The sequence below is a fragment of the Peromyscus leucopus genome, chromosome 1 (assembly GCF_004664715.2).
Source record: "Peromyscus leucopus breed LL Stock chromosome 1, UCI_PerLeu_2.1, whole genome shotgun sequence".
In the NCBI taxonomy this organism is placed as follows: domain Eukaryota; kingdom Metazoa; phylum Chordata; class Mammalia; order Rodentia; family Cricetidae; genus Peromyscus; species Peromyscus leucopus.
This window is the reverse complement of record NC_051063.1, coordinates 94,267,762-94,280,882: the sequence shown is the minus strand read 5'-3', so window position 1 is coordinate 94,280,882 and position 13,121 is coordinate 94,267,762. Positions and strand designations below refer to the sequence as shown.

The window sequence follows — 13,121 nt, the reverse complement described above, 5'->3', positions numbered from 1 at the left end:
TCTATGGCATTCTTGCTCAGAAGGGACAGGGGCCTGAACTATAAACGGTTTCTTTTCCTTAAGGACATGGCATTTGCCTGCATTCTTAGTTCCTAGTGTATTGCTGACATTCTGCTTGAATAAACTGGAAATAAAACACAGCAGACGTAAACCTGACAACTCACTATGGAAATGTGACAGACTACCAAGGCAGTCTCTGGGGTCTGTGACTCACTAGCATTTATTTGCCGTACATTATACCATTTATTCTAGTGTGTTATATATACACACATATAGATAACATAAAAAGCTGTTTTTCCTTTTTTAATGAGTGAAATCCAGCGTTTAAAAGAAACCATCTTCTGAGATAACTCTCTTAAGACTGTGCTTTGTCCTCCAAGATTTGCTTAACAATATTAGACTCCATTCATGTCCATAAACAGATATTATCTTTTATATAATGTATTTTAGATCATTAAGTGATTCACCTAGGGAGAGTCTGACTGGTCAGGAATGGACTTCAGGGCATTCACAACTGTGTAAATTATGGTTTATATGGCTTATCTTACTTTTTAGAAGAGGGGTTGAGACTGAAGAAGAGCTAATAAAACTCATTTCTTCTCAAAGGCCTGTGACTAAGAATTGCTATTCTACTTAATTTACTGGGAGCAGGAAGCTTTCTAATGCTCTGCAGCAGCTGCCAAGAAAACTCACTACAAGATAGTTCATTCCTGACCAAAGTTCACTCATAACTCAGAATCACCACAGCCTCTCCGGTGGATACTGTTTTTTTGGTGAATGTAATCCAATGTTCTCAAGGGAAGGGGTTTCCTGAGATAACTAATTTTGAGGTATCATCTCAGAGCTAACTATGGTGTCCTGGAGGGTTCCACAGCTAGCTAAGCCTCAAAGGACAGCTGGAGGGTGAGGCTAAGTTTACTACCACTTCCTCCAATTACAATCCAACCGGACAGCTTGAAGGCAACAACAGCAGCAGCCATCGATGCTTTAGGGGCTGAGACGGTGGCTCAGTGAAGTGCCACCACACAGGCATGAAGACCTAGGGTCAGACACACAGTACCCCCATAAAATCCGGGTACAAAGGTGTGTGTATGTCAGCCCAGCACTAGGGGAGCAGGGGGAGCAGATGCTGGGCACGAGGTGGGGTTCCTGGCCTGTCAGTCTAACAGCTTCGGTTCGAGTGTCTCAAAGAATAAGGAGAAGGGTGACAGGGAGGCAGATGCCTGATGTTGATGTCTGGCCTCAGCCATGACAGACACATACACACACAGACTAGCACACATACCACACACATACACACACCCTATGTTTTATAAGACTACAAAACCAGTAACATTTATTTATAGTCTATTACATTATTAAATGTGCCTCTAATTACCAAAACAGTATAAGCTCTGAAATAAAAGACTCCACCAATCTTACCTTGGTACAGACCACCCGTACAACCACTTTCCAAAATGCAGAGGAATCAGACCCAGGTTGTACCTCAAAGAGAAGATGTTTTTCCTGGCCAGCAGCTACCTTAGCAGTTCTGAAAAGAGGCAAGCACATTTGTTATTTTTATGAAAAGTAAAACCAGACTCAAGAAACACTTTCCAAAGGGAAGTAAAAGCAGAAGTGATTGTGATAGATTCCTACAGCACAGGGACAGAGAATGTTTTGAACACACACTTAGAGTTTCCAATGTTTTTTTAAAGTCAAATACTCATCTCCATATCTATATTTCAATTGTCTTTGAGTGTCTAAAAGGATGTTTAGAAAAAATTCATCCAAGGCTGAGCATGGCGACACTAGCCTGTGATCTCAGCACCTGAGAGATGGAAAGAAGGAGAATCAGAAGTTCAAGAACTTGAGGTTTCTTGGGCTGCATGAGGTCCTGCCTAAAAGAGAACAATTAACCCTGACAAACATAGCCCAAGAAACCTTGGTACTCTAAGTAAAAGTTTGCTGACCAAATACACATAATTCTGAGGAATACCTTGCTCTTGGTTGCACCCTGTTTACATTACCACATTAACATACTTTTTTTGAAAGCTTTTAATTTGTACTAATTTTGGGTTCGGCCAAGAAAAACAAAGTTTGCGATATTAAACAGACTTCTATTGTCCTTTCCTCACCGGCACAAAGACAACACAACACACTCAGTATCTTGCTATCAACACCAACTAAAATCCATCTGAAGCCCTAAGACTGCAGCTCCCATTGTCACTGCTGATTCTGCTCTGAGCACCAGCAGGAGAGCTGCACACAATTAAGTGCCTTCCAGCCAAGGAAAGCAACCGGCCTCAGTCAGCCAGCCAAAAGGAATTAACTCAGACATGCCAGCTTCCAGTTGTTTGCGATACCCAGCCACACCTCTGTGCTGACTTCACGGCTGGCAGACAGGAGAGAACACTGCACTTATGAAATGCCCAGCTCTAGCCCATGGGAATAAATTTCAAGCTACACGCTGGTATTGCTTAGTGTACAGCCAGCAGCAAGAGCTTAGGTTTCTCAACATCGTTAAAACAAAAACCAAACCAAACCAAGAAACCTACCAAAAATAAACAAAACAAACCCCCTCAAATTCACTCAAGTATCCTGTCACAAGTAAGTAAAAGGAATACATTTTTACTGCTGCACAATAATTTAGCTCGTAGGTGATGTCATAGGACAGTTGTTTTTTCTTCTAAAAACTTTAGGTCAATAAGCAAAATTTCATCAAATAGCCTGAGTTTACATATTAAAGATTAAAGGATGGCTCATGTTATGAACTACTCCTCCAGGAGCTGGAACAATGCACTGGAGAGATGGCCTAGTGTTTGGTAAAGGCACTTGCTCTCAAGCCTGACCACCTACGTTCAATCTCTGGGACCCACATGTTAGGAGAGAATGGATTCCTGCAGGTTGTCCTCTGACCTCTACATGTGCACTACCCCATAAGTAAATAAATGCAATATTTTTACAAGTTGGAATAAGAATAAGGTACGACTAAATTCTCAATCCTATTTTATGATCTCAGAAACAAACTATTTTTCTTTTTTTAATTAATAAAATCCAGTATTCTTAAAAGAAAGTATCTCCTAATAAAACCTTAGGACTGTCCTTTAGCCTTCATAACTGGCAGAAAATAATAATGCTATATTCATAAGGAAAGTGTGATCTTCTTACATGTTTCATATTGTATGTCCCTTATCCAACATGGCTGTCATAAAAGCCTCTGGCACAGGCGCATACATATCAGCACAAGCTATTAAGAGTGACTACACCACTATAAATTCACATAGAGTGGTCCTGGGCTATGGGGTGGTTGAATGAGAAGTCATGTAGGATAATAAAGGAACTTCTGATTCACAGACAGCTGGCAGTGTCTGTCATCAATATCTGAGTAATCAGTTAAAATGCTCAAACCCTTAGCATAGTACTTTGTGCATATCATGTGTTCCATGAACATTGGTAAGCTGAACAGACTAGAGAGAACCCTTAAGATATCATTTAAGGGGGCTGGAAATGTGGGTCAGTGGTTAAGAGCACCAATTACTCTTTCAGGGGACCTGGGTTCAATTTCCAGCACCTAAATGGCAGCCCACAATGGTCTGTAACTCCAGTCTCAGTGGATCTGGTACCCTCTTCTGGCTTCTACAGGCACCAGACATGCATGTGGTACATAAACATATATGCAGGCAAAAACTTATACACATAAAATGAAATAAAAATATTTTTAATATATCATTTAAAGTATCTTAGGCAAGTTTTAATTAAGCTCCCAAAGAGACAGAAGATTGATACAGAATAAAGAAAAGTAGAAGAAGCTGCTACCAGAGGAAGTTTATGAGAAAAGAAAAAAGTGTTACCCATCTATCTGCCACGGGGTAACCAGCAGTACTGAGAAAGCATAGGGGTCTGAGGGCAAAGAGCCCTCTGTATTGCAAAAAGCTTCTCCATAGATCAGCACACAAACTGAGGTGAAAACTATAAAGACTAAGTTCAAGGTGGAGGAATTTACACTACCATAGAAACTCACTCAGGAGAGTTAAGCAGACTGCACTTCAGAGAACAGACAGGCAGCCACACACACTGGTACACTGCTGGTGCTTCTGACTGTCGGACCCTTTTCCTCTAGTGGCCGATGGAAAATTCTCTTGTCTATGCACCCCTCTAAGTGCTTCCACACAAGAGTTACAGCCTCTCAGTGCCCCACTCTGAGCTGCAGTCATTCTAGAACTGCTTTGCCATACCTGATGTCTGTGTGCTGATTTCCATTTTAAGTTCCTCCCACCCCTGGTCCCTTTACATCTTTCAAAATAGCTACATTAAAGTCCACTTAGAGCAGACAGTCAAGGTACTTTCTAACTCACGCTCAAAATTCCCTCTGTGTATCACCAGTGCACATGGTTACCTTCTGCACAGTCGAACAAATGGGGTCATACAGGAAGGGAACAGAAGAAGATGAGCAAGCCTTACACATCATTGAGTTCAGCTACTCTCCCAAGAAACTCTTCATAAGTTAAGGAGCCACTTTCTCGAACCAAGGTGACGTGTTTTGCTACTTTTTCTGGTAACTTGTTAATAACCAACTGCGTCTGATCCGAAATTTGCTGTCCCATGGTGAAATGGTGTCTTTCAGAATTCAGAAAGAGTTTTGCTTCACATAGTTTCTGTTAAATACAATGCAAAAGTTATTTGTATGTAATTACAAAAAAATACCAATATACTCATTGTCCTAGTTAGAGTTACTATTGCTATGATGAAACACCATGACCAAAGCAACTTGGGGAGGAAAGGGTTTATTTGGCTTATACCTCCATATCACTGTTTATCATCAAAGGAAGTCAGGACAGGAACCCAAGACAGGAACCTGGAGGCAGGAGCTGATGCGGAGGCCATGGAGGGTGCTGCTTACTGGCTTGTTCCGCCTGCTTTCTTATAGAACCCAGGACCACCAGCTCAGGGATGGCACCACCCACAATAGACTGAGCCCTCTCCCACTGATCACCAATTAAGAAGATGACCTACAGGCTTGCCTACAGCCCCATCTTATGGAAGGAATTTCTCAATTGAAGTCCCCCCTTCTCAGATGACTTTAGTTTGTGTCAAGTTGATATAAAACTATCCAGCACACTCATCCTTCAAAAAGCAAAGAAGAACTACAAGCACCTTAAGGGGGATTCAGTCAACTCAAATGAATCTAAGATACAATTTATTTAACCATGGTTTTTAAAGTAAAGATTTATGTTAATTTTTTTCAGAATCATACAGCCAAATGATTCACTTATGATATTGGAAGAGTGATGGGTCTCTTAACTGTCAAAAACAAAGGCCATTCACACACATACACAAAAGCACACACACAGAGGCAGTCAAGTGACTGTATTTCCCTAAGAACATTTCCAGACTGTTTACTGCATGTCAGATTCCAAACTAAATGCTTTCCATACATGACATCATTCGTTATTCACAGTATCCTACAGGGTAGATATATTTTTTATATCCCCATTCTATGGATAAGGAAATGGTTAAGTCAACAGTATGGGACAGATGTGATCTTTGAACTCCACCTCAAGAAATTCCATTTCATTTACCATTAAAAAAAAAATCTATCTTTTGCTTTTACTCAAATTAACACCTTTACCACACAAAGCAAGTAAAGTAGTAACAATTACATAGAAAGGAATTTCAGCAAAAAGCTTGCTTTATCGTTTAATCAAAAAATGACAATATAGCTTTAAATACAAAGCATGTGACTTTAGGGCTGACAAGGCTGCTTCTGCGCAACTGCACTTGCTGCCAAACCTGACAACCTGAGTTCTATCCCCAGGAGTCACATGATGGAAAGAAACAACTCTTGAAAGTTGTCCTCTGACCTCTATACATGCACTGTAGCATATGAACCCCTGGATACATATACGTATTGTTAGAATTCTGCCCTCACTCCAGCTACATGACTGCACATGCGCAGTTCAGGAGCTAAGCAAAGGGTCTTGCATCTCACATCATCAGTGTGCACCTGCAACTATGTGCGCGAAGCGTGGTTACACAATCAGTGCATGCATGGTGTAGCTCTGTCAGCATAGGAACGCCAGATGAGGACCACCCTCTGGCTGACTTTCTAGGCTTGGCTTTTAGCGATGACTACGCCCCGGCCACTCCCATCACACAGGGAACCCAGGGTGGCAATAATAACATCTGGGCGACCCATCTCCTTCCTTCTGGACACTGGAGCTACCTATTCTGTTCTGAGGGAGTACTGGGGCCCTACTTCTCCTTCTCGTTTCCCTATTGTTGGGTTAGGGAGGACAGCCTTACCCACCTCACCAGACTTAAGTGTACTTTCAGGGTTACTTAATGGGGAAAGATTTTCCAGCTAAGATAGGAGTTTTCATTTCATTGCTCCCTCCATGTGCCTCACTCCAGACCTGTCAGAAGTGCTTCTCCTCCTCATGCACACCGACCTAATTCCAAAAGAATGAGTTCTCACCCCACAAGCTTTTCTCTTCCCGGTTCCCTCTTCTAATTAACTGCTCAGCTAATTGTTACAGGGCCACCACAGAGCTGGAGTCTAGGGATCATCAAGTAAGAAACTAACAGTTAAAAAGGTATTTACACTCCCAGACTCAAAAGTGTCTGGGCTCAACAAAGACAGACTTTAATATAACCATCTATTATCGTTAAATGCTCTCAACAATCGATCACCTGTGTCTCCTGAATGCTACATAAAGAAAACAGGTGCTTTAAATAATCTACCTCTAATAAAGCTTATCTCAGGTAAAAATTAAGCAGAGTACTAAACACTACAATGGTCACTAATTTTCTCATGGCTGCTTCGTAATATATTCAAAATTTTTGTAAGCTCCAGAAACCAGCTTGAATCCATCTGGACAGGTCAGATCTGCTTCAGATAAGTGCAACCCAAATTCCTGGGACTCCCCTTCCCTTACCCTGGGACCTCCCTGAAGGTAAATTTCTTTTCTCTATCTCACCAGCATCCTGTCAGACACAAAAGCAGCCAGAGTATCAAGCCAAGAGGGATGAACGGCTCCGAGGCAGCAGGACAGCCCACCATCCCAGGACGCCTGTCTACCTCAACCCCTTCCCTACCTGCCCAGGAGCCGACCGATGCCCACCAAGTCAGCTGGAAGCAGTTTTTCTGGGAGAAACAATGCCCCTACTCCTATTCACTCGATTTTTTATAATAAGTAAAAGGTCTGGAATGTTAGAATTCTGCCCTCACTCCAGCTACATGACTGCACACGCGCAGTTCAGGAGCTAAGCAAAAGGTCTTGCATCTCACATCATCAGTGTGTACTAGTGACTACATGCGCACAGCATGGTCACACAATCAGCGCATGTGTGGTGTAGCTCTGTAAGCCCGCTTCACCGGGAGCCCCCTCTCTGCTCTGTTCTTCCTCCCATCTTTCTCTCTGCCCTCCGCACATGCTCTTTCCCAGGCCTGGTCCTTCCCCACCCCTCTTCCTCCTAATAAAGCTCTAAAACTAATACTGGGTTCTGTCATGACCGTGACCCTTCCACACGGTAACCAGCGCCACCACCAGTGCCATTTATCATTCATTTCACGTATACACAAGACAAATAATAAATGTTTTAAAATGTGACTTCAAATTAAAGTATATAACCATAAATATGCATCACTTTCAGTATTAAAATTTAATATACTATATAGTTTTTAAGTCACTTTAAATATAGTGTAAATACAATTATACTAAAAAAATTAATTCCCCCATTACTAATTTGGGTCTGAACCTATGTGGTAATAATAAATACCATACTAGAGGAATAATGAAAAAGAAGGAAAAGAGACTACTAAAACAATCTCTGAAGGCAAAAGATTACATTTTAAATATGTCCAAGTATAACAGACTCATACAACTATATTAAAAAAGGAACCATTAAAATTCCCAGCTTGGAGAAGGTGACATCCCAGAACACAATAGTGTTGAATTCCACTTCATCTTAAGCAAGGACAGTTTCAAAACAAAAATTCCCAAATGCCCAAAACCTAAGAAAAATGTAAAAAAACAATTTATAACATGAAATATAAAGTATGGCATTAGAGTGAGTCACTATCAAGAAAAGCAGTAACTTCACCCTGACACTGCATACAGATATTTAAACACATGCTATCTTTACTTTCCATATTGTGATTCAATGTGTGGAAGCATCATAAGCAAATGGCTACAGACCACTGGAAACCACCGTCACACATGCTCTTTCTAAAATTATGTTTAGTTGGGCTATGATGGCACAGACTTTAATCCTGGTACTCAGGAGGCAGAGACAGGCAGATCTCTGAGTTCAAGGATAGCCTGGTCAATGAAGGAGTTCCAGGACAGCCAGAACTACACAGTGAAACTCTGTCTTGAAAAACTAAAAAGATAAAAATTATACTTAACAATATTTGTGGTGTTTATGGCCTGGGGACAGGATGTTGAGCAAGCAAAAAGACAGGGTTCTTGGCACCACAGGGATGGGCCAATAGTCATACAAATAAGTATATAATTACAAAATGACAAACACTAAACCAAACAAGTACAGAATGCCTTGAAAGCCTTGAGAGACACTAGTCTTGAGTTGAAAAAGAAATCCTGGGTAAACACTTGAGTTCAGAAAGATAGTCTGGGTTTTCAAGAGAGTTGGGGCATGATGGGAGACATTTTAGGCACAGGTTTCCAAAAGCAACTGAGATAGGTAGATCATGGTGCCTTTAAGGGAAATGAAAACACTGGGGTGACCAGAGAAGGGAGATGTTGACACCAAAACAAAATCAAGTTGGGTGTTTAAGATTTTTTTCAGATAACTGGAAGGAGCCTCCCACTCTATTATGTTATACAAAGGGCTACCCACACAGGAGGTTTTCATTCGGCTCAAGGCAGCCGCACCTTTAAAAGAGTACCAACACATTAGAACACATTCAAGAGTCTGGGTTTAGAAACAGAACAACGTGACTGGCTGTGCTTGAGTACAGCTATGTAATGCCCGGTGCAGGCAATGAACAGGCAAAAGCCTGTTCAAATATCTGAGGAGCTTCCTCTTTACATGGAAGAGGAAGTGAGGTTTTTTACATGCTTACCAGGAGCAGAATGGCCAGTAAGTACAGAGGGAAGGGCCAGACTTATGTAAGAGTGCCCTACCAACACAGCAATGGAAAGGCCTGTTGTAACATACGTGAACTGTTCAATGACATAATGTTTGAAATGTTTCATAATGTATGAAAATGTTTAAAGATTGCAAGTTCATCTAATGAGTGACGCAGAGAAATTTCCAGGTGCAAAATAGAGGTGCTAACCTATGACCCAGTAGTTGTCAATCTGTGGGGTGTGACCCCAAAGACCACTGGTAAACAGATATTTACATTATAATTCATAAAAGTAGTAAAATTACAGTTATGAAGTAGCAATGAATAATTCTATGGTTGGGGGTCAGCATAACAGGAGGAACTATATTAAAGGGTGGCAGTGTTAGGAAGGTTGAGAACCACTGCTCTAACCTAATACTTTGCTCTCAAAATGAAGTGTAACTTTCCTCATGCTTTCCTGTACCAGCTTAGTAAACAGTGATTCTAACCAGCCAGCCTGATACTTCCGATTCCGTTTACACTACCTAACAGAGAGAAACAAACTTCTGAAGTGGTCTAATCAAGACTTAATGGAATGCATGACAACTTAATCAACATTTATTTGTAGGGAAGGCCATAGTCCTCCCTCTACCCTTCTCAGGGTCTGCAACTGCCCCAAGGTCAACTAAAACCAACAGGAGAAAACTACACATTTTGGTTGCTTTTTACATGTATAGGGAACTCCTCTCAAGAAAACTAAGACCCTAGATAGGATCCAAAGCATAGAAACTCACTAGACAAAGAAAAGTAAATTGTGAAAAGCTGACAAGACAAAGGAGTTGGGGGCTGGGGCACTTTCCCCCAGTAAAAGGCAGGTATTTGTAGATCATTGCTTCAGCCCCCTCTTTAAGAAAGAAAAAGATAGGTTCGAGGACACTTCTTTTAGCTGCTACTTTAGAAAGTATTTGTAACTGAAAAGACTTCTCATGCCAAAGTGTCATATTTTGATACCCTACACTGCTCATCAAAACCCCATCTGAAAAGAAGCCTTTACTGTTTCTTGAATTAGAAAATATTGCATTGTCTCACTGGTACCCTAACTCTGAACAGCAAATACCCACTGTCTCACTGGTACCCTAACTCTGAGTGGCAAGATTCATAGTGTGAGGCAGCATATTGTTTGCCTGTAATTGTACTTAGTATCCAGGAAACAGAATCAGTGAAATGAATCCGGCCCCCACACCTACCTGAGGGCCCGGAACCAGGGTGTTCATTCACACTGGTTGGGAGGGAAGGTGTTGCATTTAACCAATTTCATCACTAGTGTAAAAATATGATGGACGACATGAGCACCCACAAGGCAATCTGCTAAGGTCACACTTCAGTCACCGGCCATAGCTTTTTCAGTATCCCTCTTTGATGAACTAATATTGCTATCACAGCATGTATCATTCAATTGAACCACTTACACACCTCTCCCCTGAGTTCTTCAGGATACCTACCTGTGTTCTTGCTCCTGGACCAAAGATATGTGTATAATATTTCCCTAGTCAATATAGTGCGTGTTTTATCATTCATCTAATAGTCTTTTATTAGCTCAGTCATGCATCCGTACTAACATGGAGTAGAAGCTAAAAATATATTTATGGAAAACGTAAAATTGTAAAAATTTATCCCTGATATTTATATATATTGGGAAACCGTCACAACAAAATATCTCCCTTGAAGTCACAGAACAGTAGTACTGCTTGCAGACATAATTTGCTGGCAAACTATTGGCAATAAAATTTGGTAAAAGACAAGTCTGTGGTCAAGACTCCTCAAAAAGCTGAGTGGCTCTCAAACCACTGAGCCACCTCTAGCGTGGCCACTTCTAGCAAGGAGGAGATGTACTTCCTGAAAGCAACTGGAAGTTTTTGTAAATAAGAGCTGTTATTCTGAAACGCACAGGAACATCAAGGATTCCAAAAATGCCACATTCTTCAGTGGGTGGCACATACAGCTGATCACTTCTTCTTCTAACAAATGAGTTTTTGTAGTTCAAGTATTCCTTATCAGAATATAACAACTGCATCACTAATAAGTCTCACACACAGAACTCTAAACATTTAAACCATAAGCCATTCAGAAATGGATTAGAGGGAAACTGAGGCAAAGGGCAAGATAACTAGGTAGAGGTTGGAGAGCTCAGCGGGCAAGTACCTACAGGAGGCACCAGCGCCTGAGTTCTACCTGTGAGCCCGTGTGAAAAGACAGGGCGTTGGCACACTTGGGGTCTTAGTGCTGGAAAGGCTGAGACAGGAGAATCCCTGGGACTTGCTAGCCAGCAGGTGTAGTCTAACCAGACCTAAGGTTGACTTCTGGTGTGTACTTGCACTCCCCCCTACATACATACATACACACACACACACACACACACACACACACACACACACACACACACACGATGACTAGTTGACAAGGACTGTGGTAATAAAGGCATCTTTGAAAGCTGTTAAATTTTGTAACATCTTCAATCTTAGTAATAAATACTAAGTTCTACAACTGGGTCTTGAAGGACACTATTTACCTTATTATTCACTGTTTACACAAACTCTAAATTTACAAGAAGTATCAGCTGTTGAAATTAACACAGATATAATAGTCCAAAGATTAAACTGCTTAGTCACTATAGAATCTAAAATGCATGTTCTGGGGTCAAAGGTCTTAAGGAGGAGAAAATGAAACTAAAATTAAAAAAAAAAAAGACTGAAAACCTACAAACAAATAGAGTACTAGGTCATTGCTAAAATCCTAATAGTACCAGTGTGTTTAGTGAGTACACTTATTTTAAAAAAAAAAAATACATAGATTTGTATGAATTATCTTTGCACCTTCTCTGCCTGTATAAGAAGAGAAATCAACTTCCTCTAGTTAGAGAATTTAGATGTATTCAGAGAACCAAAAGAGACCAAATACTATATATAGATTTCCCTTATATACACTGTTCCCTTATGTCAAATGACAAAGACATTTTTGAAAATCATATTAAGGAAGAAAATATATAGAAACTGAAACCAGATAGCATGAAAGGGGGGTGGGGTGGGATCCATGCTACTTCTGAAGGTTCAGAAGGCCTATCTTCTCAAAGACAACTATCAGGACCACTGGTTGGTAGGCAGCTCACACCCAGGACAAAATTCTGAAGGATGAACTTCCTTCTATAGCAAGAATAGGCAGGGGGAGTGGAGACGATCAACTTAGTTTGAGACATAAGGACTAAAAGCAAGGGACTGTTAGTGCAGCTACACATAAGCCAGTAGAAGGCCATGAAATGCTGGGCATCATGAAATGGGGCTGGGTCAGAATATAAAGGCACACTGCCATTGATTTAATAGGTAGGCGGGAGCCAGTTCCACAACAGTAATCCCACATTTGTAACGAAACCGCACACACAAGGCGACTTACCCTACAATTATGATTAGCAAGGAAACTTTTTTAAAAAATGTCAGTTCTCAAGGTAGCAATTAGTTTGACAAGCAAAGGCCCAGGTGGACAGCCAGGGCGGGTTTAGGAAGATTGGCCGACGCTACCGGCCCAGGCTTTCCCCCTCAGGAGCCTTGCCCTGGGGCCACCCTCCCGCCCCGGCCCCCGCCCCTCGGCCCCTCCTTGGCACACCTGCTCCGCTAACCAACAGCTAAACTGCTTATGGCGCCAGCGCCAAGATTCAAAACAGTCAGAGCTGGTCGGAAACCTCTCCTCAGCACCACCACCGCGAAGGCGGAAACAGCGCATCCACCCGCCGCTGGAAGCCGGTGCCCCAAGCCCGCAGCCGAGGCCCTGATCTGGGCGGCCTAGCTCCCCCCGCTCCCGCACCCCCCGCAGCCCGGCTCCGCAGCCTGCTGCTGCCCGGGCCTCCACTCCCTGCTCCAGGCCCGTGGAGCGGCTGGGAAAGGACACGGCGAGGGGGCGGCGCTGCAAGGCTCACCCTGTTCAAGGCATGCTCTCCCCGAGCCAGCGACGCCGCCGCGGCCGCTGCTCAGCTAAACCCGCTAGGCGGCAGCGGCGCGGCGGCCGTCCCAGTCGCACC

At 42.2% G+C, this 13,121-nt stretch overlaps 1 protein-coding gene across 3 annotated transcripts in view; it reads right to left on the bottom strand.

Moving 5' to 3' along the window:
• Rnf141 (ring finger protein 141) overlaps positions 1 to 13,121 on the bottom strand; it is a 33,197-nt gene extending 20,076 nt beyond the window's left edge. The window contains exons 1-3 of one of the 3 annotated variants that reach the window (XM_028875832.1): positions 13,020 to 13,121; positions 4,444 to 4,637; positions 1,423 to 1,531 (exon numbers count right to left, since the gene is read on the bottom strand). In XM_028875832.1, the coding sequence (XP_028731665.1) occupies positions 1,423 to 1,531; positions 4,444 to 4,586 (252 nt within the window). In that variant the 5' untranslated portion in view covers positions 4,587 to 4,637; positions 13,020 to 13,121. Of the gene's footprint in view, positions 1 to 1,422; positions 1,532 to 4,443; positions 4,638 to 12,709; positions 12,792 to 13,019 lie in introns of those variants that run through there. The other 2 variants (XM_037211534.1, XM_028875833.2) reach the window with 2 other exon arrangements.